This window comes from Propithecus coquereli, unplaced genomic scaffold (genome assembly GCF_000956105.1).
Source record: "Propithecus coquereli isolate 6110/MARCELLA unplaced genomic scaffold, Pcoq_1.0 Scaffold152, whole genome shotgun sequence".
NCBI classification, from domain to species: domain Eukaryota; kingdom Metazoa; phylum Chordata; class Mammalia; order Primates; family Indriidae; genus Propithecus; species Propithecus coquereli.
Window position 1 is genome coordinate 1,347,501 of NW_012139636.1, and position 25,886 is coordinate 1,373,386.

General features: G+C 38.8%; 1 protein-coding gene across 1 annotated transcript in view; it reads right to left on the reverse strand.

The window, feature by feature from the left end:
* Window positions 1-17,257: 17,257 nt before the first annotated feature.
* LOC105807115 (tetratricopeptide repeat protein 8) overlaps window positions 17,258-25,886 on the reverse strand; it is a 34,873-nt gene continuing 26,244 nt past the window's right edge. Inside the window, exons 4-8 of the mRNA XM_012640405.1 lie at window positions 24,374-24,513; window positions 22,802-22,976; window positions 22,374-22,496; window positions 19,691-19,774; window positions 17,258-17,487 (exon numbers count right to left, since the gene is read on the reverse strand). Coding sequence (XP_012495859.1) covers window positions 17,371-17,487; window positions 19,691-19,774; window positions 22,374-22,496; window positions 22,802-22,976; window positions 24,374-24,513 — 639 coding nt within the window. The 3' untranslated portion in view covers window positions 17,258-17,370. The remainder of the gene's footprint in view (window positions 17,488-19,690; window positions 19,775-22,373; window positions 22,497-22,801; window positions 22,977-24,373; window positions 24,514-25,886) is intronic.

Here is a 25,886-nt window from a genome sequence, read left to right on the forward strand (position 1 = left end):
TCGTCATTTCTGTGGTCTGTCTCCCATCCTTTTGATACATTCACTTTCCACTCAAGTTAGCCAGTCTTGATCTCTATTGTGTGCAGCCAGAAACCATGATCTCAGCACCTAAAAAAACACTAAAGAGATGTAAAAAAATAAAACATCCAAGATTTTGAATTGTTACTGGAAGAATTTGAAATAGTGGTGGAAATAAAGAGGTAAGCTTTCTTCCAAGTATAGAGTAGTCGCAACTACACTCTAAGTGGCTCGCAGGCAGAGATGTCTGCATTCAGGATGAATGCTAATAAAAAGCAGGTGGAATAATAGTAAGACGCCAGCCCATCCCCACCCCATCCTGCACCAATACTCCCAATATCCCTGTGGTCCAAACCAGGGCACAATCACCACGTCATTGTGTAGAACAGACGCTGATATATGTCCAGGAAATAGCTGAGCTTTAATTCAAAAGTCACAGGAGGCCCCCAGCAATGAAAGCTGGGCTGAGATGTAGCAGTTATGAGAGACAAATGGCTGCAGAGCGTAGAAATAAAATTATTTTTTGTTTAAAACAAAAAGTGCTTAATTGATGCAGCATGTGATGGGGCATGTCCTCCAGGATTTAATAAAGTTTAGATTATCCGAATCAAATTGTGAGGCCATTTGCAAAATCGAGTTACGGGATGGTGTTTTAAAAAGTGACTCATGTTACCAGGAAGTGCTGTGGCACAAATGATTGTCTGCGTTATCCCTGAAGGGTGTTCTGCTTGTCCTGAAGCAAAAGCTCCTGGAAAACCTGTCACATGTCATAAACCCTGGGTTTGTGACGACTGCCTCTCGCAGCAGGGAAAAGAAGACACTATGCCAACATGATAAAAAAGTAGGTAGAGAAGGTCATAACCCTTAACCCCAGAATCTGGCCACTTCTCACCACTTCCAGATTCGTCTCATGCCTGACTTGCCGCAGTAGTTTTCTGACTTGTCTCTGTTAAAGAAAAAGAAACAGAGGCCACAATTCAGATATACCCCAAGGCCAACCACCCGTAGCCACATAGCCAAACTTAAGTCATCCTGATTTCCCTGAAACGCTGTCTCTAGACATAAACACAAATAAACTTTGCATCCTCTAATTCAGTGAAATTAAACCAATCGGCTATAGACAAATCAGTGTAAAGAGCTGTTTGTTCTAAAAAGAACGATAACGTATGACAGCCAATCACCAAAGGTCGATGTGGATACACTTCCTCCTTTATGGCTTATAAACTGTGCTGTCACTGCTGTAAGGCAAGCTTCTTACCACCTGGCTTGAAGTCCCCCGGACTGCGATCTGTACATTCTCTTATTGTGTGACACGAACTTGAAAATCTGATCTGATTTCATTTTTGACATCTCTTTATTTCCACTCTGCTTCCTAAATTCTTCCTAAATTCTCATCACAGCTGCTGGAGTGATCCTTTCAAAACTTGAGTCAGATTATGTTTCTAATCCAAATCCTCCAATGGTTCCCCCACCTCAACACCGAAAAAGATCAGAGTCCTTAACAATGGTTTACAAGACCCTATTGACCCGTATTCACACACACACACACACACACACACACACACACACACACACACACACCCCTCTGACCCTACCTTGGGCTACTCTTCCCCTTGCTCAACCTCAGCCATCCTGGTCTGCTTGCTACTCCTTGAACAACCCCAAGCACGCTCCTGTCTTGGGGCCTTTGCTTGAGCTGGAACACTCTTCCCCGAGATGCTCTACTTAGCTCTCTCCCTCAACCTTCTATAAGTCTGTGCTAGAACGTCTCCTCCTCTCTATATAAAATTGCAACTTGCTGCTCCCTCTACACCCTCCTGAGCTGTTTTCTAGCATGTACCCTAGCACACTACATGCTTTACTTACTCTCACATCTATGGGTGGTTGTCTGTCTCCCCTGCTAGAATATAAGCCCTACAATCACAGGATTCTTGTATATTTTGTCCCACTGCTATAGCCCCATAACCTAGAATAGTATTTAGCACTTAGTAGATGCTCAATAAACATTTGTTGAATAAATGAATGACTGTCTCGGGGGAGAAATACAGCAGGCTAGAAAATAGAGAAATCCTTCCTCAAGCCTCAGGGCAACAGAAAGAATGGGGCGTAAACAAAATGTTAGGGAGAAACATGAAAGAGAGAGGGTTTTCTCTACCTACGAACTAGAAAAATATTTGAGGGGATTGAAGGAAAGTGACAAAAGCAGAGAGTTTGGTGAGGCCTGGGCAGTGAAATTTTGCTTCATGGACAGACCCCAGGGAAGCCTCACGACTCCTGAGAGGGGAAGCCTGGGCGCTGCTTCTATGCAGAGAGGACCCAGAACAGCGTCTCAGCGAGGTGCACACCCCAGGAGGGAGCAGAGCAGCAGAGAGAGGGGCAAGACCAAAGACGGCCACCTGGACAGAAATAAGGAGGTCTCAGTGGCCACCGTGTGCCCAGGCTGTGCCCTCTGAAAGCCTTGGCAGTATGTAACCAATCCCCCCTGCCGAACCTTCACACAGCCCCGAGAAAGCAGAGTGATCTCTAAAGACTGATTAAGTTCCCCGCTCTCCCACTGGAGGAAAGTGAGAAATCATATTGAAGTTATGTAAAAATAAAATTATATTTTCTGCATGCCAGAGTTCAAGCTTGCTTCATTTTATTTGATGTGAAAACAATCGCTAATATTTTAAGGAATGAAATGAATTTTAAAGAAATCGTTGGTCCTGTGCCAGGCAGACTCCAACTTTTTCCCGGGAGTCTGGGATAAGCATTTCGTATCCTCTGCTGACCTTGTGTGTGCTTCTGGAGGAAAATTAAAGGCACGTGGGGCTGCTGCACGCAGCTGAGGAATTGCCATGGCAACCCAAGGCCCATCACCTGAGCTTTATTCCAAACTGATTTATCAAGAGCAAACTGCAGACAGTCTCAGAAAATGGAAGATGGAAAATTCACATTCTCTCTTTCTCCTCCTTTCTCCTGCTTTGATATTGAAGTTCCAAAAGTGGCCCATCCCTCCTCTTCCTGAAATTATTCTGAATGCCTTCTTTTCTTTCTCAGATTTGCTGTCTGATTCAGGATCCTCATGCTTGAAGAGGTGAGGGACTGGGATAAAATTAGCACGCAGCAGTTCCCTTGCGTGGTCACTTCATGTGGCTCACATTGGCACAGCTGGCAGAATGACAGTGTGTCCCTGACGAGGCCACTCTGGGATGAGCACATCTCTGGGCTGTTGGAGGAGATCCACGACCCCGTCACTCTATTATCTGCAAGGGATCATAACCAAGAGAGAGGAGTTGTCGTGTCAGGCTGTTTCTGGACTTGAGGTTGTGTTTATGAATAAATCATGACTTTCTGACGAGATCTTTGTGGGTTTTTCCTCGCTAATCTATCACTGAAAGTATAATAAGTCGGTAAACATGAAATGATTTGGAATATGGTTCAGGTGATGGGTTCTTCGGTTGCCATGGTGATTACTCAGCTATGCGTCCATGTCCCTGCCTTCTAGAAACAGTTCTAGCACCTTGAGGAGCAGAAAAATCAACCACAGAATGTGTCTAAAATGTTTACCTCAGCGACCTTTCCCCAGGATCTGTGGGGCTGGGTATAGGGCCCAGGAATTTGTGTGTTTCGCAAGCAGCCCGTCCCCAAGAACATTCTCATTCATCACACCACTCTGTAAGAAACACAGCACGCCCAAAAGTTTTCCTCATGAGTAAGGTTAGTGAAATGTCACTTGTTTGTGACTGGTAGAATGTCACAGAGTTGGTGAAATGTCAATGAGCAACAGCTGGGGTAGGAGGGGTAGGAGGACCCCACTGCAGTAGGGTCAACTACTTTAGCTATGCACCCCTGGGCTAGTTAAGTCACCTCAGTTTGTTTTCTCATCCATATTTCTTTCATACAAGAGATACCTAAAATGCCTATGAATGAATAACTGATACAAAAGTACTAACCTCTGAATGTCAAACAAATACACAGGCAGGCAAAAAAAAAAAAAAGTTAATTCCAGACAGTTTCATATTAAAATAGACATTGCTATTTTTAGAAAACTTGGAAAAGGTATTTTAGGAAAAAGACTCCCATTCTCCTGTGAAAGAAACGCCCAATCTCCTAGCTCAATTCTGAGATTGTATACGAAATGGATTTGGGGCCAGATGTGATGGCTCACACTTGTAATCCCAGTTCTTTGGGAGGCTGAGGCAGGAGGATCACTTGAGGCCAGGAGTTCAAGACCAGTCTGGGCAGCATAGCAAGACTCTGTCTCTACAAAAAAATTGTTTTAATTAGCTAGGCGTGGTAGCGTGCACCTGTAGTCCCAGCTTCTCCAGAGGCTGACGTGAGAGAATCACTCGAGCCCAGGAGTTTGAGGTTGCAGTGAGCTATGAGCATGCCACTGCACCCCAGTCTAGGCAACAGAGTGAGATCCTGTCTCTTAAAAAGAAATGAATTTTGTATCTCCCAGTCTCTAGAGCTACTGTAATAAGAAGTGATGTAGGTTTTATAAAAAGTTTTCTTACTTTGCTGTAAGGGTATATGCATATACATTTTGGTGTGGAAGACTTAAAATCATTACATATATGGTTATACGGGCTGCAGAAAAGTGAATGGAATTGAATTTACTGTTGGAATTGAATTAAATCTGTTTCTAATTATCCCTTGAAAAAGAACAACCTTACGGGTTGGTTATACCTTACAGACAAAATTACGGTTTTTAAAAGGCAAAAATATTGAATCACAGACTTTTAGGTTGGAAAGGACCTAAAAGATCCTCCATTCCCGTTACTTACATTCATAGATTTAATTGTCACACTAGGCAAAATTCTCAGAACTGTGTAAATTGTTGTGTTGTAGTGGAGTTTTGTCATGCTGACTATAACCTGAAATAGGTTCACCAGAATTCAAATATCTTTGTCAGTCCCGGCACCATGGCTCACGCCTATAATTCCAGCACTTTGGGAGGCCAAGGCAGGAGGATCCCTTGAGGCCAGTAGTTCAGGACCAGCCCAGGTAAGATAGAAGAGCCTGTCCCTAAAAAAATTTTTTAAAAATCAGCCAGGCATAGTGGCACGTGTCTGTAGTCCCAGCTACTCAGGAGGCTGAGGTGGGAGGATCGCTTGAGCCCAGGAGTTTGAGGCTGCAGTGAGCTATTATCAGGCCACTGCACTCCAGCCTGGGCAACAGAGCAACACCCTGTCTCAAAAAAGAAACAAATATCTTTATCAGTCAGGTTTGTTTTATTTGTTGGTTTCTTTGTTTTTTAGTATTTGGATTTGACGCCTATAATTCAAACTCCATTTTTAAAATTTGTTTTGTTTTGTTTTAGGGTATGTATTAGGTGGAGGGAGTTGTTTGAAATAATAGCAAAACAAATGATACCAGGACTTTAAACTAAAAAGCATTTTTTTTTTTAGGAATAATCACAAGTGATTATTGCAGTATACTTTAAACCCATTATTTCTACATTGTCTGTTATATATGATTATTCTTGCAAGAATGGGCACCCCAAGGACCTAAAGGATACACAATTATCAAATAAATATTAAATCACATATTCGCTCTTCTCACTAATGCAAAGAGTGAACTAATAATGCATATTAAATGTCAGCTTGGAAGGTTAAAACAACACAATTCTCTTGCTCATCCTCCTTAATTAGAAAATCCAGTTCCCTTCCATTCTCATTCCCTAAGCATTCTGTTACTTGAAATTTAACTACACAGTGTTTTAAGAAGTGAACTCAGGATGCTTATTTTGGTTGTCAACAATATCTAAAAAGATTAGGATAAATGAAGGACTCTGTCTCTGCCTTCAAGTTCTTTTAAATGCTCCCCCTACTTTACAACGGATTCTTGCCTCTTTTCATTGTCCTGCTTCCTCCTCGATTTATTATCATGTTCCAGAACAATCCCAAACGAGGAGGCAAAAAGCCCTTCCAAAGGTGCAAGTGGTCTAGTCCAGCTTGTTCCATCCCCGGCTCCCCCAGCCGGCAGTGGTCTCCAGCCAGGCCCTTCAACATTCTGGGCAATTTCCGCATCTGAAACACAAAGGGAAAGGGTGCAACACTCTGCACAGCTCTTCTAGCCCCAATACATTGTGACCCCAATCATTTGGTGTTTGGCTCTTGTGGGCACCCCCAAAGTGTGGTCAAATGAATAGATTCTACCAGTTACCCATGGAGAGAAAGAAACTCCCCGGCCTCTGTGAGCTTCCCTGATCTTTTATCCAATAAATCACCTTTTTTGATGAAAGAATCAATCATGTTGCTTAGCAACTAGTTGAGAGGCACAACTGTTGAAATTTCTGTGTAAAATTGTTTTAGTGGAAGATATTTCAACTTTTGTCCTTTTATCAATTTTTTTTTTTTACATAAACCCAATAAGCAACACATTTTCCTAGATAACTGATAAAGCCTACTGTTTCTTTTCTCTTGACCTCTCCACAACACCTAATGTAACGCTGGCTAAGAAACCATCCTGGATGAATAGATTTAAGTATCCCCTTTCTTATACTTCACATTGCTCTCATCTGATGCTCTGAGCCTCACACACACGATATGTACCATTTGGCTCCAGGCACAACGCCCGGTTGTTTTATACCAACACCCATGATGCACAGTTGACTCAGAGCCTGAAGCCATGGAATGCCATCCTCGCATGAACTTACTCATATTTTTTTGAGTAAATAAACATAAGATATTATGTCTATATATGATATTTGAGTTCTACTGAAGGAGAGATACACAATATAATATAGTGCCTGTCACACAGTGGGCCTTTAATGTTTGTTGAATGAGTAAATGTCACCTAAATATTCTTCCCAAGACAGTCCCTTCCCCACTGTCTGTCTGCTAACATCCCTTCACTTGCCCACCATTCCTGCCCCAGCCCTTGGAGGAACACAATCCAACACATAGGCCCAAATACTACAATTATTCTGCCATACATATAATAAATACCCCTTATTACTCCCAGCATGCATTTGTTATGCTCATGTGGAAGTCAATGTAAACTAGTCCCTGGCTGGCAGTGTCTTCTTCCTTCGAGTCAGAGCTGTTTATCTAGAACATAAAACAAAGGGTGAGGAGGAGGTTTATTTTTCCAGGCCCTGTAGGGTGGCAGGCAGCACCTTTCCAATATCCAAAACCGAACTTTAGTCTGTCTTTTATTGAAATACTTTTCCCATCAAAGGCCACTATGCCCAGAGTATCATTCTTTCCAACACCATCTACAAAGACCTTTTGCTCTCAAGATTACCTTAAAAATCTTCTTTTAGGGATTACTGACCTCAGTAAAAGTGATGGGAAGTGGCAGACTTCGTTGAGACAACTAGACCACCACACCCCGCATACATCACCTCCCACAGTGGGAGGAATAGTGTTCTCCAAATACGCATGTCCACCCAGAACCTCAGAATATGACCTTATTTGGAAATAGGCTCTTTGTAGATATAATTAGTTAAATTAAGGTGAGGCCATATTGGACAAGTGTGAGCCCTAAAGCCTATGACCGGTGTCCTTATAGGAAGAGGAGAGGACACAGACACACAGGGGAGGCGGCCATGTGACGACACAGGCAGAGACAGGAGTGATGCAGCTACAAGCCAAGGAGTGCCAGCAACCTAGGAAGAGGGGGGAGGGAGTCCTCCATAGAGCCTTCGCAGGGAGCACAGCCCTGCCCATACCTTGACTAAAGACTTCTATCATCCAGCACTGGGAGATCCCCAAACAAAATTACATTACAGTAAGAAAATATTGTTCTGGACTTTGTACCACGACACTGTAGAATGGAAGGTCATCAAAGGCTTAGACCAGGGTGGGGAAACTGTGGCCTTCTAGGTTGTTAAGTGTAGCCTTTTGACTGAATCCAAATTTTACAGAACAAATCCTTTTATGTTTATTACTACATTTTTGTTCATCTTTTATATTTTTATTTTATTTTTAAAATGAATATATTTAAAATACCAAAGAACAAAATAAGTTTTGATAAAATAATCCTCCCAAATTGACTGGCACAATTAGAACATTAGTAAGCCATAAGGGCTAAATCGACAGCTGCTATGCTCATGATTTCATTCTAAATTCCCCCGCCTGACTGGCGCCACTACAGCACAAGGCTGGTTGGTGAGAGTTTATGGAGGTTGAGTATGCCAGTCTGTTATCAGCATTTGACAACAGTGCACCGTGTCTCTGTTTGAAATGGAATTTGTGAATAGTTGCACTGCTTGACAGTAGATTTTAATTCTGTCTGCTTAACAGCCCACCATGTCAAAGAAGATCAAGAGAATGCTGAAGAAAGAAAACAGTTTTTTTAATGACGATTGGGAATTGCAGCATTATCTCATTTCTGCTAAGGGTAATATGATTTGTTTGCTTTGTGATACTGCAATATCAACATTAAAGAAACTCAGTGCTCATCAGCATTATAATACTCATAAGGACCACAAATACTTTAAATTAGAGGGAGAGGCACAAAAGATTGTGTTGCAGAAATTAAAAGATGAAAAGCGAAAGCAAAGACAATTCTTTCAAGCAGCAATGAGACCTGGAAATAATGCCACTGAAGCAACTTATAAAGTAGCTTATATACTTGGGGAAAAAGGGAAGCAATTCAGTGATGAAACAATTGTGAAAGAATACATTGTCAATGTTGTAGGATGCTTAGACTCTGATAAAGTTTCAGAGTACAGACAATTGCCTTTCAAGGAGAACCATAACTGATCAGCAGCATGAATTAGCCTTCAACTTTACAGAACAATTTCATGCAATACTTCAAAAGGAAAATATATATTATTCAATCACTTTGGATGAATCAACTGATACTATTGACTCAGCACAGGTTTTAGTCTTAATTTGGGTCATAACAGAATATTCTCTTTGCTATGAATATTCTCTTTGCTTGCTTTGGGCACTCTTGCAAACAGAACAGGGACTAGACATCATCAATAACTTTCAAGATAAATGTCATGAAGTTGGACTGAATTTGCTAAATTTAGTGAGTGTAGGTACAGATGGTGCACCTTCCATGACAGGAAAACATGAAGAGTTTATTGCACAGATAAAAGAAAGAAGTATTAACTGATCCAGATGCTCTCATTTCTTTTCATTGTATCTTGCATCAACAAAATCTCTGTGCTAAAGCTACTATTTTAAGTGACACTTTGCAACAAGTTATAAGTATTGTTAACTATATTTGTGCAAAGGCAACATGGCATCAATCAGTTTCATAACATGCTAAAGTTGAACGATGAGGTATTCAGTGTGGATTTGCTGTATCATTCTAAAGTGCATTGGCTATTGCAGGGACAGGTGTTAGCCAAAATTTTATCTCTGTAAGAATAGATAGTTAAATTTTACGAAGAACAGAATCAGCAATGTGAATTATTGGATAATTTCTATAGGAATGCAGCATTTCTGTGTGATATTATGTCAAATCAAACAACTTGAATATTTCTTTGCAGGGTGAAACTAAGTCTATATATGATATGTGGCAAAAAAAAAAATCCAAGCATTTCAAAAAAAGCTATCTTTTCTCAAAACACTTCTTCAAAAGGAAATTTTGGATGAACATTTTCCCCAGTTAGCAGAGGTCATTGATGAACAAAATGTTTTGCATGTACACAAATCATAATTTTACTTAATACTCAAATCAAAACCCTGGGAGATAGTGTAGAGGGAAGCTCAAGGGAATGTTCTCTGACTGCTCTCCAGAGCCACCTGACTCACCTCTACCTTTCAGTTCTAGTGCATGCCACTGTGACAGAATCAGATTAGTGCTGCCCAGCCAGAAAATCTGCTACTCCTGGTCACTAATTAGCTGTGGCTGTAGGGGTGGAGGCAGGGATATGTTGAAACCTTTGGACAGGGAACAGATAATTCTAGGAGAATTGTATGAGCTCTGCTGGCACCACACAAATACATCTGTTCTATGTGGTATTAGATTCTACGTGTAATAGATTGATGCCCCATGATTGTATTACTGTATTAAAAGCAAATAGATTTTGATTTCCCAAATGATATCAACATAGCAACTTTCGGCATCTCCAGATTAACATGCAATTTAAAAAAAGAATATAATCCCCTCCACCATACACACACACACACACACACACACACACACACAGGATGCACAAAGAAAGCACCCACAGAACCCCAAAGGTATAATCTGTGTGGCACCATGTGGGCAGAAATGGATGTGTGAGCAAAGCCAGAGCAGAAAGTGTCTCCAAACACTTATTCATCCTCCCACTGTCTTCCAAAAACATTGTGTTGAGTTTACAGCTTTGAAAATGTAATTAACAGTTTTGCTCAAGGGAGAGTAGGTCCTGAGAATTTTAACAGATTCAGATCTCAATGAGCAGTGGTTTACCCAAAGGATAAACCAAGTACTATAGCCACCATTTGCTGGTCTCCTAGAAACCTGGCAACAATATGGGCTCGGCCAGCTTGCCTTTGAATCCTGCTGTCATTGCTGTTATACCCCCTCATCAGATTTGAAAATTAAACCCCACCCACTACAGCTCTAAAAGCAACCCTATGGTGAGAGCCTGAAAAAGCGATTTGAATAAATAGGACCTAAAACTTTCTGGCTTTCTGCTATGGTGACTTCACCAGATGTTCTCATGACCTTGGGATTTGCAAAAGAGCAGCATCCCTGCCGAGGCAGTCGCGTTCATGGTGTGAGTTGAGAGATGCCCTGAGGTTCCTCTTGCCCCAAAATATCTCTCATGTAAGTTTGCTACAATGCCCGAAATCCCATGTGAAAAGACAAGTCTTTTACTCGGGAGAAACACATGCAGCTGTCCACATTAGATAGTGATTTGGCCTAATCACGAGGGAAGGAGACACAGAACTGAAAAATGATGGTGATGGGAGACAAGGATCCAGAACAGGAGATGCTTTTGTGCAGGACAGGGGAGGATCCCGAGCCCTGTGCTGGGGAAAGGAAGCTGGGCATGCCCAGGGGGTAGGTGGGGAGAGGAAGGCACAAAACAAGGCAAACTTCATCCACTCGATTCTTTTACCCAGAGCTAAGAAGACAGAAGTGCAGTTGTGGGTTCTGCTGGGGAAGAAGCCACCAGCTAAAATACAGACCTTCGTTTTTATGTGAAGATGTGAGGAATATATTATTTTTATATTAAATACAGATTTGCTTTGGGGTTAATTGCAAGATTCACATGGCTATTTCAAAGAGAAAAAAAACAGGATGTTCTAACTTCAAATTTCATGCTAACAGTGGACCTCTTGGGTGGTGTCCTGCACATCTCAGCTCAGTTTCCTCACCTGTTCCTGCTGGTGAAGGTCGTTGTACACCTGGAAGAGCTGCTTGTTCTATGAGCTTCAAGGATATAAAACTAAGAAGTCTTGTCCTGGGCAGTCAGTGCCAGAAACATAGTACAGTACCAAGAACGTGTGCTCTTTTCATTCAAAGTTCTTGAGAAATTTTTTTATGGTTGAAACATTATCAGGGACTATAAAACCCAAGTAAGCCCACTGTAAGCTTGGACAGGTCAGAATACAGAGTGCGTTAACACAGCCCGTTTCTATCAGAGCCAATCATGATCTTCTCCTGCTCCCTTGAGAAGTGACGGGCAGGCTTGATGCTCACTCAGAGTAAGGTGTCTAAGATGTGCTCAGTTGGTACTGCTGCAGGTGGCTGTGCTTCCAATCACGGGCCTCCCTTTCCTGGCAAGTTTAATGAACTGCCTTTCAGTTAGTCTGTGTATTATTAACAGGCTGCGTGGTTGGGAAAGTGGAAATGTACTGGTGTAGTGGGAACAGAAGACCTGTGTTTAAGTCCCCATCTGTCTCTTACCAGTTGCGTAACTGTGTAACTGTGGGTGGATCATTTTTTCTCTCTGAAGTTTGTTTTTCTCATCTGTAAGATGGGGCCAGGAATTGCTGGGCTGCTAGGCCCCCACAGGTTGCCGACAGGATCAGAGAAGATCATGAAAGCGAGTGGTGACCACTAGAACTCATGGAACTCTCAGGACTCTGATGGGAGACATGTCATCATTTGCAAACCACCGTTCCCTGTCACATCTGGATGTGTATCAGACATGTAGGGAGCTGCCGCCTTGTCTTCTACTTAATCCACTGTGGATCTGTTCTCAACAGGCTGAAAGACAGTAACACACCAAGATGCTGAGATTCCTAGCTATCCTTTACTATCTATGTAACCTTGCACATGTTATGTAACCTTTGTGGGGTTAGCAGCAGGGAAACGGGAGTCATAATAGATAACTTGTAGAATTGTGAAGATTACATCCAGCAAGCACTTAATACATAATAATTAAACTTACTATAATGATGTTTTCTCTATCTCTGTTCACAAGTATTTTATGAAGGGCCCCAAAGGTGGCCTGGATCCTTCAGTCTAAACTGCCTTTCTTAGGAGCTGCTCAGGACACCTCCCACTGGAGTTGTATTAATAGGTAGACTTTAATAGATATAGGGCTATTTAGGTTATCTATTTCTTCTTGAGGAAGCTTTAATAGTGTCTTTGGAGGAATTTAGAGGTGAGAGTGCTTTTAGAAACCATCTAGCAAAGTGGTTGTCAAACATTAGGGGACATCAGAATTGCCATAGACACTAATCCAAATATTGTAACGAGTATTACAATGGAAAAAACTGTAGCCTGGTAAGTATTAATGTTTTCCTTTCCCCAGAATTCCTGCTTGATGAAATATAAAAACAGTAATCCTGCATTTTTAAAAGGACAGCAATCTTGTTAAGAAAACTATTTGTTGCAGACTGTAATTAATGAAACACCATCTGTGAGTGTCAGTGCTCTTTGTGTGAACTGTGACTATCTAGGCAAATTTTTATGCTTTTTCACACAGATGGGAAAGAGAAAAGGGTGTAACCAAGCAGAAGTGTGACATAAATTAGCCTATCAGTTGCACAGGCTATGCAGTTTACAAAATTTTATTTATTATCTAGTATAAATATATTCATTTTCAAATTCTTCCTACAAAATTTGATTTAAAATCTATATCCAACTTTGTATTCTCCAACTGAGTCTAAATATTGTCTCTAGATCAATTTTTACAAAGTACTTGCTTCCTCTTCAAACTTCAGGTAAAACTTAAACTTCTTAGCATGGGATTCAAAACCTTCTACATTCTAATCCCAACCAATTTAGCTCTCATGACCAGGTTACTCTCACTGTTACTGCCCAATTTCCATCCAGCCAAATTCATATTCTCGTGGTTCGCAAATATGTTCACCCATCAGCCTTGCCTGGAATGCCTCTCCATAGCTTCTCTCTCCTCTCAAGTTCTCGAGATCTTACTGATTCTTCAAGGCAAGACACTTTGTCCAGGGATTCTCCCATATGTTCTTAATGCTTATTCATTTAAAATAATTGACAATAATTTACTGCATATTTATAAATAGCTAGAAGAGAAGGTTTGGAATGTTCCAACACAAAGAAATGATAAATGTTTGAGGTGAATACCCCAACTATCAAGATTTGATCATTACATATTACATACTTATATCATAATGCCACATGTACCCCATAAATATGTCCAACGTGTATCAATAAGAATTAAAAATTTTAAAAATCTTAAAAATATTTATAGAGCTCCTAAACTTTTATTGCACTTACAGTGTCTGTAAAAATAGCATGGCTCTTTAATTAACCTTTTAAAAAATTAGCTGTATTGAGGTATAATCTACATAGGGTAAAATTGACTTTTACTAAGACTGTAGAGTTCTGTGAGGGTTTTTTTCCAGTTTTATTTGAAGTAAAATTGACATATAATCCAAATTCACAAAGATTTTCTGTTGTTTTTTTTTCTAAAAGTTTTATACTTAAAGATTATACATTCAAGTCTATACCCATTTTGAATTAACTTTTGCATATAGTGCAAGGTATGAACCAAACTATTGGGCAATTTGGAGTCTTTCATGAGACAGTGCTCTAAACAGTATTAAGGGAACCCATAAAAAGTGATTACACTGGAGAAACAAAGGGGAAGAATGTTTGAAGAGAATGGTCAGTGCAAATGCTGAGAAAGGTGAAGTGAGACAAATACTGAACTCTTTAGTCTTAAACACTGAGATGTCCTATGTTCATGGATCAGACTTTATATTGTTAAGATGACAATATTTCCCAAATTGACCTGCAGATTCAACTCAATCCTTGTCAAAATGCCAACTGCCTTTTTTTGCAGAAATTGACAAGTTGATCCTAAAATTTGACTCAGAGTCGTCAAACAACCTTGAAAAAGAACAAATTTTAAGGACTCACACTTCCTGATTTCAGAATTTACTACAAAGCTCATATAGTACTGGCATAAAGGCAGACATTCAATGGAATAAAATTGAGAGTCCATAAATAATCCTTCACATTTACAATCAATTGCTTTCAAAAAGTGTGCTAATTCAATAGGAAAAGATTAGGTTTTTCAATAAATAATGCTGAGACTAGATATCCACATGCAAAGGAATGAAGTTGAATGCCTTCCTCATATCATACACAAAAATCAACTCAAAATGGATCAAAGACTTAAATGTAAGAGCAAAAACTACAAAGCTCATAGAAGAAAATGTAGTAGTAAATATTTGCGACCTTGGAGTAGGTAAAAACCTTTTTGGGTATGACACCAAACACACGAGTGGCACACAAAAAATAAATAAATTGGATTTCGTCAAAATTAAAAATTGTTGTGCTCTAAAGGATACCATCAAGAAAGTGAAAACAAAACCCACAGAATGGGAGAAAATTTTTGCAAATCAAATATCTGATAAGGTTGGTTCCAATGGAATATTACTCAATCATAAGAAATGACAGTGATCTAGCACCTCTTACACTTTCCTGGATTAAACTTGAGCCCATTATCCAAAGTGGGGCACCACAAGAGCAGAAGAACGGGATCCATTTGTACTCACCATCAAATTGGTATTAACTAATCAACACATAAATGCACATATCAGAACAACATCTATTAGATGCTGGGGAAGGGGGAGGGCGGCGGGAGGAGGGGGGAGGAGGGAGGAGGGGACGGGTATTTGTATACACAAGGAGGGCAATGCGCACTACCCAAAGGATGGACATATTTGAAACACGGACTTGGGGGGGGGACCAAGGGCAACACACGTAACCTAAATATCTGTACCCCCATAATATGCTGAAATAAAAAAAAATATCTGATAAGGGACTCATATTTGGAATATACATAGGACTCTTACAATTTATAATAAAAAGACACATACCCCAATTTAAAAACAGGCAAAAAACCCAAGATACTTCTCCTGAGAAGATATGCAAATGATCAGTAAGCACCTGAAAGATGCTCAACATCATTAACCATGGGGGAAACGAAAATCAAAGCCACAATGAGATACCACTTCACACCTGATAGGATTACTATAATCAAAATGACAGATAATAACAACGGTTGGTGAGAATGTGGAGAAATTGGAACCCTCATACACTGATGCTAGGAATGTAAAGTGGGCAGTTCTTCAAAAGGTTAAACATACAGGTACCACATGACTCAGTAATTCCACTCCTAGGTATGTGGGCAAAAGAAAAACACATCCACAGAAAAACTTGTACATAAACGTCCACAGCAGCAATAATGGCCATAAAGTTGAAACAACCCAAATATCCATCAACTGATGAGTGGACAGATAAAATGTGGTATATCCATACGATGTAATGTTATCGGGCAATAAAAAGGAAGTAAATATTGATACATACTACAACATGGAAGACCCTTGAAAACACTTTGCTAAGTGAAAAAAGCCAATCACAAAAGACCTCATATTATTTGATTCCACTTATATGAAATATCCAGAATAGGCAGATTTACAGAGAAAGAAAGTAGATTTCTGGTTGCCCGGGGCTGGACTTCGGGCTAGGGATGGGGTTGTGGGGCTGAAAAGTGACTGCTAATGGGTATAAAGTTTCTTTGGGGGATGATGAAATTGCTTTAAAATTAATGGCAGTGTTGGTTGCCCAACACCTGAGGGTGCTTGAGGAAATTATCAGGAGCTAAACCAGCACTAACATCATAGAGGATCAAGAAAGGTTCAGTCTAAAGCAGAGGAACGGGAGCGTTGGCTTCAGCTGCGACCGCACCACCGCCTTGTTTTCTTCGTCTGTACCACAAAGGGGTTGTCTATATATTCTCTAAAGTGAATTCTAGCCTCTAACAATCTATCATTCCTTGAATTCAATTTTTTTGTTCTGTCAGCTGAGTAGTACTGTTAATACACAGCTGAACAAAATATAAATATCTATCAAATAGTTTTCATGAAGTTAAAAAAATGAAAAATAACATGGACAAATCCCAAAGTCTGAAGTGTAAGTTTCAGTGGCCCTGTCCCTTTAACACATTTCCTTGTGTGACGACAGTTCCACTAAATAAGGCAGAGGAAAGTTTGGGAGACGTTCCAGGACTTTACAACACCACGGTATTGGGATATAGCCTAACTGTCTTGGGGCTGACCACAGGTGGTGACCACTGACCTGTGACTCTATTTCCATTCTGGATATTCTAATAATAATAATGTGATATCCCATAAATAGCTTTCCAGGAAAAAAAACAAAATTGGCGGTAAGTCGGTTGAAATAAAATTAAAATAATGACTTGATTTCTAAGGTCACTGTACTTCTAAAAAATCTGTTTAACCTGAGATGACTGAAATAAAAACTCATGAAAAATAACAGAATGATGATGTTTTATACACTGATTTATTTTAAAGCTTAATAGATAATCACAAGGTATTTAATAAAAAATAGTTTTAAATACATTTTAAAGTCCTAAATAAAGTCTCTACTTAGCATAAATACACACAGTTTTAGACATAAAAGCATAGTTTTTTGGTTTTTAAATTTTTTCTTTTTTATAGAGACGTGGTCTTGCTAGGTTCCCCAGGATGGAATCCTAGGCTTAAACGATCCTTCTACCTCAGCCTCCCAAGTAGCTGGGACTACAGTCGCTGCCACTGCGCCAGGCTTAAAAGTGCAGTTTGAAAGGCAGATTTCAGACCTCTTAAGCTACGTGACGGCTAATTGTCAGCTTAAGGATTTTAAAAATGTGCATTTACAAAAATTTCAGGAAATTCATTAAAATGTTTTATAAACATTATAAACAAACACACATACCATACAATGTAGGAGAAAGTTAAAGTTTCATGATCTACTTAGAAATACTTAAATCCTCTATTTTATATTATTTTACAAAGTTACTGTTATTATAAAATTTTCATTATACATTCTGGTTTAAACTCCTTTATATGTCACGTTCACTAATATCAAGCACAGGTTTGTAAAATATATATATTATACTATATACATGCATATGCACATTACTTTTTTCCCTTGTATATAATGCCCCTTCATCTTTGGTCTAAGGAACAATCAGAGCACAGCAAAATGCTGCTTTAATTGTTTAATTAAATGTTGAGTATCCACATGATCTGGAAATGCTGCTTCAGACTTCTGTGCAGCAACATAGCTTCTCTGCAGATCTCCAATCTGTAAGAAATACAGGCCACAGAATGAGATTAGACAAAATGAATAAAGAAGTGAAAAAAAGACACTATCTGCATGCTGTAGAAACTCCAAGGGTTCTTACGGGTAAATTGCTTGATTATGCTATTCTGATTTTAGAATTCTCTCACCTAGATTATAATTCAATCTTGAAAAATATGTGAGAAAAATAAAATAACCAATTACATAACTAAAGTATGCTCATTACAACTGTCTAGCAAAGAACTTAAAAACCTGTGTTTTCTTTTCCTATTACTGATAATATTATAAACATAAAATGATATTTGTATGTTAAAACAGCCAGCTCTAGATAGCTTAGGAAAACCTTAAGGAAACTATCTGTAATGTACCACAAACAAAGACATACTTTGATTAGGGTATTATCTTTTAGACAGAAAATTCAAGCAAAAATTATTGTATTTAAGATATAGTATGCTCTAAGACATTTTAAATGATGCTAGTACAATGATGTTGGGAAGATACCTGGTTTTAAAAGTTTATAAAGGTTGTCTCTGATTTTCAATGAACTATGTATTAAAGTCCAGTTTCAAGAAAACCCCACACATACTATCCAAATCTGTCTAAATATATCTTTTTCGTTGATATATAATAACCATACACATTTATGGGGTACCTAGGATATTTTGATATATGCCCACAATGTGTAATGATCAAATCAGGGTAATTGGAACATCGATAACCTCAAACATTTATCATTTCTTTGTGTTGGGAACATTCCAAATCTTCTCTTCTAGCTATTTTGAAATATATAATTATTGTTAACTATAGTCTGAATGTATCTTGATTCATGTATACACCTCTAAAAAGAGAGAGATTTTTGGTGTGTACACAGAAAAAGATCTAGATAAGTCAACTCTGGTAAGTTTTGGTAACATATATATGCGTTAAAAACATAAACTGTTTCCTTTTTTAAATCATACAATTTCTTTTTAACATACCATTTTTTTCTTATAGAAATATAGCCTTTTGCTTAAAGAGATATCTCATTTTAATTATATATTATTAAAATATGATGATATTCCTGAAAGAAAGTAATTAAGCCTTCTTTGTGGTTTGACTAAGTAGCAGCACAGTGCAGTGGAACACACAGGGGTATTCTCAGGGATTGAGTGTGAATCTGGAACTTGTCACTGCCACGTTTCTCCAGGGAAGTTTTTTAACCTCTCTGAGCCTCAGGTTCCACTAGGATGTAAGCTGCATGAGGTAGGTTTTTGTCTGTTTTATTCATTGCCACATCTTCTGTGCCAACAGCAGGGTCTAGTCTATAGCAGGAGGCTCGATAAATAAAACATCAGTTGTATGAACAAATGAATAAGGAAGGTAAGGGATACACCTACATTGCAGGGTTGTCGGGAGAATACAGTAGGTACGTAAAGCACCTAGAACAGTGGCTGGTATGTAACAAGTGCTCAAAAATTACAACTTACGAATGACAGAGCTTATTTTATTTTCCAAACAGAAATGACAGCGTAGATGGCTTCACATTCGTGCTAAGAAAAATAACATCTTTACAATGTCTTATGGTCTATAAAGACCCTTATTTACATCACAAACATTTTTAGCCATTTCTTTGTTCTCAAAACAGACAAAACCTTCCATGTTAAAGAAAGATTTCCAAGTAAAAGTTAGTTATTATTAACTAACTTTACTTATTAAAAATGGCACATGGTTTCTTTTAACTTTTGGATATTATTAATAACTGACTTGCAACACAGTATTAACAGTTGCATTTCCCTCCTATTGTTCATAGCCAAAATAGCTTTCACTAATATCCCTAATTTTACAGCAATCACACAAGGCTTGGTGGCAATATGATCTACAAATAACATACAGGATTAACTTGCTGTAAGAGCCAATAACTAAATACTTCCTAAACCAGGAGTTACTTAACGAGTATTTTTCTTCAATGATAAATGTCATATTTTAAAGTATAAAATAATTCTTCTGCAATCTATAATAGTTTAAGTTTAGTCAATATTCAGTGATAAATTAAAGTTTATTAAACTGTCCCTTGAAGTGAAGATGTACATGAACATAATAATTAAGACTTTAAAAAACCATTTCTTTCAGGAAGGTAAGGTTAGAATTTCCTTATTTATTTTTACTTTTTTTTTAAGCCAAGAAATAAAAACAGATCAGATGATAAATTAATAAAGAAATAGAATACCTTATCAGAGATTGTTGCAAAATTAAAATGCGGTTCATATATATGGGGTGCTAAATCTGACGCAGTTTGCAATAGTGCCCTTGCCTGTGTAAAAAAGAAAAGAAAAGAAAAACTGAAGGTATATGAGCATACATCAGCACTATATTTGTGATTTTTTTTTTTTTGCAAAAGAATTCTTTACCTAGGATAGAACCTTAATAAACATGATCCTGTGATAAATATAGACGACATTCCTCATGAAATATAATGACTTCCTAAAATACAACTAACTATCGATATCTTGCCAAAATTACATTAATGATAAATGATTCAAAAGACAGAAAATATAAGAATTAAAAATTTAGAGTAGATTAAAAGTTAGTTGAGAACCACTGTTCTCATAAAGTTTATATATCAATATGATATATAATTTGAAATATAATCTTAACACTAAAAAAAAGTTCTTAATCTAGTTTGTGTTGCTATTGATTGATTTAACAGGCTCTAATTACTTATTCTCTAATGCAATACAACAACAAAAACAAAAACTACAGTAAATTTCAAAGCCCAAAGTTCTGTGCTGGATGACAGTGAGAAAGCATTTATTATACTGCTGGCCAGCTTTGTAAGTGAAACAGCAGCTGACTATGACAAGCTTTCTCTTCTCTAAGATACATAAAACCCAAACTTTCACATTATTTTTTGTTTTCTATAGGCTCAAAGGACCATACATCGCAGAGGCCACTGAGTGGCATGAGATGCTCATACATTTATCATGAAGACCACAAATTCAGCATTACAACCTGCTGAACAACCCTCCAGCTTGTAGCTAAACTTAAAACCTCTATCCATGATCCTGAGGACAAATTCGTATATTTTTTTTATGGAAAATAAAATGATACCAGTTTATATAGAATGGTGGATTTTTGAAAAATAAAATAGGGTTCATATCATGAAATCTTTCACCAAAACATTTCTAGTCAATTGCATACTAGAGAAACTACAGTAAGTAGGAGGAAAAAGAAATCACCAATATGGGAACAGAGAAAATCACAAAAATCACTTGCTTCATATGGACATAGGCAAAGTTCCATGAGGAAACAAGTGTCTACTTTACAGTAGTTAATGTCTATAAACTATAAATCCATCTTATTTACTTTGGGAGAATTTACGAAATTAAGGTAGTATCCAATGATGTTTGTTTTCTTGTTTTTGTTAAAAGTGTATCATTCTGCCTAGGAGACCAGGTCGGGGGTTAATGTTCCAGCACGCTGCTCACCATGTCTGTGAGCTTGGATAAAGTTACTTACCCTCCTCAAGTCTCCATTTCTTCATCTCCAAAGTGGGGAATGCAACAATATTTACCCTTGATTTCCATTAATATTGTGTGAATATATTTAGCATTTTAAACTGTTTTATGTACATTATAATAATATAATTTATTAGGCATCTACTATGTGCTCAGTACTATGCTTCTATTATGCCAAGTGCTTTCCATGCATGATCTAATCCTCACAAAAATACTTTCAGGTCAGCATTATTATTACTTTATTTTCTGTATCAATCCTTCATTCCACAAATATTGACCTAGCATCTACCATGTGCCAGGCACTGTTTCTGATGCTGAAAATATAACAGTTACATGACAGATAAGGTCCCTGCTTTCGTGCAGCTGACTTTCTATGTTCTACACATAAATGTGAAAATATTGATAAAGTGATAAGTACTGTGAAGAAAAAAAATAGATGTGATAGCACCCGAGGGCTCCTTTGGACTGATGTTGGAGATGGCCTTTCTAAGGAGGTGGCATTTAAGCTGAGACCCAAATGACAAAAAGAAACTTGTCACTGTGAGATCTGAAGGAAGAACATTCCAAAGGCCCTCAAGGAAGACTGAGCACTAAATGTCTTCAGAGCAGCGAGGCGCGATGTGTCTGCAAGTCAGTGGGAAAGGAGTGGCAAAAGACGCCATGTGAAAGGAAGCCGGAGGCCAGGTCACGTAGGGCCTCACAGGCCACGGTTTGAAGTCCAGATTTTATTCCAAGTACAAGGAGAAGGCACTAAAGGGTTTTAAGCAAAGCAGTAATAAAATAATCTTCTTTTTAAAAAAATTCCTTAGGCTGTTCTGAGGAGGGTGTACGTATTGTAGACTGCACTTCCTAGTTGATATAAGTGGAAACAAAAAGACCGGCTGGGGGGATCTTGTAGTAGTCCAGGCAAGAGATGACAGCAGTCTGGAGAAGGGTGGTGGGAACAAAGAAAAATGGGCAGGTTTAGGATGTGATGGGACTTTGAGGTCAGAATGCCAGGACTTGCTGAATATGATGCGGTCACAGGGGTGGCAGGGGAAACAGGTAAGAAGAAAGGCTTCAAAGGGTAGCTCCCAGGATTTGGGCTTGAACAACTAGATGGGGGATGGGAAATGGCAACTGCTAGAACAATTTACTAAGATAGGGAAGACCAGGGAGGTGCAGATTTGTACTAATAAAATCAAATGTTCTATTAATATTTTGGTTTTAGAATGGTTAAGTACCTTATCCAAGGTCACATAGCTAATATGTGACAGAGCTAGGATTCGAATCCAGGCCTGTTGGACCCTAGAGCTCATTTTAAAACGTATAACATATACTGTAACGCCAGCCACACGTGACAGCTTTTCCTTAAAGAAGGCAGACTGCTCGCTGCACCACTGCTAGTTCACTGACCTGTTCGACATGGCCCTTCCGCATCTCCAGCACAGCCAGGTTGTTGTAGGCCTCGGCATGGTGGTTGTTGTTGACCAGAGCCAGCCTGAAGCACTGATGGGCCAAATTCGTATCTCCTATTCCCTACAAGAGAAAAGAACTTATTTGTACCCATGGATCCATATGCTTCCTCCTGCCATCTCCTCCCTTCTTTCATCATATAAATCTTTTCTGCTACTACAGAAAAAGTAACAAGTACCATACAGTCATAGGAGTCAAGTGTGAATTCTGTGTAAGCAGATTTAACTTGGAACATAAAGTGAGCTATGGTAATGCCTAGAACCCTCTAAATTGCCATGTAGGACTATAACCAAACCTGGATTTACAATACCTGAAAATTTCTTCAAAGTAACTTTCCATCACAGAAACATATCAGAAAGACAACATACCACAGCTACATGTCCCAAGTTGTACCAGACATCGGCTGTCTCTTCCTCATTTTCTGCCAGGGAAAGGGCACGTTCAAATGAGTTCAGAGTCATATCATACTGCTGGGCATAGAAGCAACACAGCCCCAGATTGTTAAAAAGCTGGCAGTTGTAAATGCCCATCTGCAGGAGTCGCCTTTTCAAAAAAAACAACACACAAATTTTGGTGTCAGACCAACTTTACAAATGTTAAGATATATATACATATTTTACAAAGTTAGAAATGAATTCATCTTATAATTTTTAACACTCCCAAAGAATATAAAAACAAAGTGTTATAGTAAATGAAAACGTTTATAGCAAATGCAAAAGCATATCTTTTACAATGGTACTAGTCACGGGGAATGTGTCCAGAGGCAAGATCAGAAACAACTTAGTTTTTTCCCCAAACACTTTGTTAGAAGACCAAAAAATAAGAAAGAAATAGTCACATAAAGCAAAACCTACACAGTTTAGCTTTATGAAGCTTTGGTGCCCATCGGGTAAATTCCTAAGACCCCCTAATCTAATTTGAGGGCTGTGTTTAGCATTTCTCTCTAAGTTTTTGGCTGAGTTGGATCCGGTTTTTGGCTATCTGTGATTTGTGACTAAGCTGTGTCTACTGACCTTCGATGGGCTTCTATGGAGAAAGACAAGACCATCAGGGGATCCCTACATGATCCACTTAGCTCTCACGCCGAAGCTCAAGAGCCCCACTTGCTTCTATGGATCACTAATCCCGAGGGACAAAGGGCAAGAGAGTTCAAATAAGCAAATGAAAATCCAGGCCAGCTGCCCTGAGAAACCCATGACCCACTTTGCGGGTGGGGGAGTAGAGTCAGCTGCATGTGCACAGGACAGCGTTTGTATTATTGTATTTTATGCCTCCAACATATATTTGGAAAGAACTCTTGTCAGCTGCCAGTCATCTCTTTATATACTACCCAAGGAGCTACAGAGGAAATCATAATTTAAAAATTAATTTCAGAAGCCATATAGAGAATAAAACAAGTTTGTACTTAAAAGAGAACCAGTGAAAATAATTTATTTAGACGTCAAAAAAAATATTTGAACAAGAATTGACAATACTTCACAAAACGGGGGATCCTATTTCAGGTCCTCATCAAGGTTCAGAACACAAGGTCAACACTCTTGGCAAATCTCTTCACTATTTTGGTTTCAATGTCTCTATGTTTAGTGGTATTAATGAAGGCAGTGATGATGAGAAGTGTTTTAAGTAACTATTAAACTATTATTGGTTCATGATGAAATGGCTAACTCATATAATGACAATGGGGTTAAAAACCCAGTCAATTATCCAGCTGTGTTTCTACAAGATGCCAGACATCTGCACGTTTCCAAATTATTGGATGTCATTTAAATGCTCGTAAAATATCTGGGTGTTGGAATTTTTAGTTGCATATAGACATGGCCTATATTATCATTAGTTTCATACAGACGTGGCCTACATTAATATTATTTCTCTACATTTTCATTCCATCTTTGTTATTGTTTCACAGGAAAGTAGTTCTACAACTTGAACGTAAAGCACACCTGTAAAACCGGAGAGCTATTTCTGGCTGGTCAGAATAAAAGTGGTTGCTTCCAATGCAGGCAATGGCTTCTACATGAGTATTGTCTTGTTTCAAAACTTCTTTGTAGTATTCAGCTGCTGCTGAACTATTGTTCATTTCCTATTCTCCAAGACAGAAGAGCAATACTTTATTAATATTGGACAAGAAACTGTTTTTTTCTGACTGATCTAAGTCCATTCATTCACACATACTTACTGAGAGCCTGACTCAACGTGCCAGACTCTGTTCTGGGAGCACAATATGAACAAAAAGATAAGGTTACTGTCCTGACGGAGGTTATAGCTGGTGGGCAAGACAAACAAATGAGCAAATATGTAATATCATGTCAGGAAAGGATAAGCGGTGTGAAGAAAAACAGAGCAGGGTAAGGGGAGTGGGTGCTGCTTCAGAAGGGGTGGTTGAGGGGGTCACTTTGGAGGAGGTGCTATTTGAAGAGAGACCTGAGCAAAGTAAGGGATCAAGAACTGAGCGTATCTGGGGGAAGCTCACTCTGAGCAGAGGGACTAGCAAAGTTTGAGCCTGAGACGGCACACACGTGTCACGTATGAAGAACCGCACCAAGACAGGCGAGGCGGGAAAGGAGAGTGGCCCAAAAGATCAGAGGGGCAGCCAGGGCCTGTGTCGGATTGTTTTTTCTAAGTTGGGAGAACACCATTACAGGATTAAGAGCAGAGGAAGAACATAATCATATTTGCATTTTTAAAGAATAACTTGGCTGCTACATGCAGGACATACCAAAATAGGGAAGAACGGTAGCAGCAAGATCAAGAGTCCAGGAAAGAAATGATAGCAACCCAGACTATGTTCAGAAATATATATTGAATGAAAAACTGAAGAAACCCTCTACAGTTACTATCTACTCTTTCTAAAATACTGATAATCATAAATCAAGGCATCTAATATTATTAACGAATGTTACGTTTCTCAAGTCTACCCGCAAGGCCCAGTTCAGGCTCCACATCCTTCATGAAGATTCCCTTAATGCCCTCACTTCACATAGCTCTATTCTGCTTCTCAACTTACACGGCATTTATTATTTGAACCACTCACTTGTTCTTACCATATGAGGACTCATATTTTTTGCTAGATGTTCATCATATTTTATCAAATATAAGAGAGTCCATTGATTGTAATAGGCACCACACAATTTAAACATCGAATTTTTGATACTTACTGATAGATTTACTTAGATGTACTCAGCCACAGATCACTTTTTTGCATACTTCATATAAAGTATATACACATAACCAAAATAATTGCATACAGTATTCTTTCGCATGCAGTCAAATTCTTCTGAATCCCTTTTTGACTTAGTCATCAATGTCTAGGCATTTCCATGCATTGGTGCTACAGTATTTTTTTTTTTTGAGACACAGTCTTACTGTGTTGCCCGGGCTAGAGTGCCATGGCGTCATCCTAGCTCACAGCAACCTCAAACTCCTGGGCTCAAGCGATCCTTCTGCCTCAGCCTC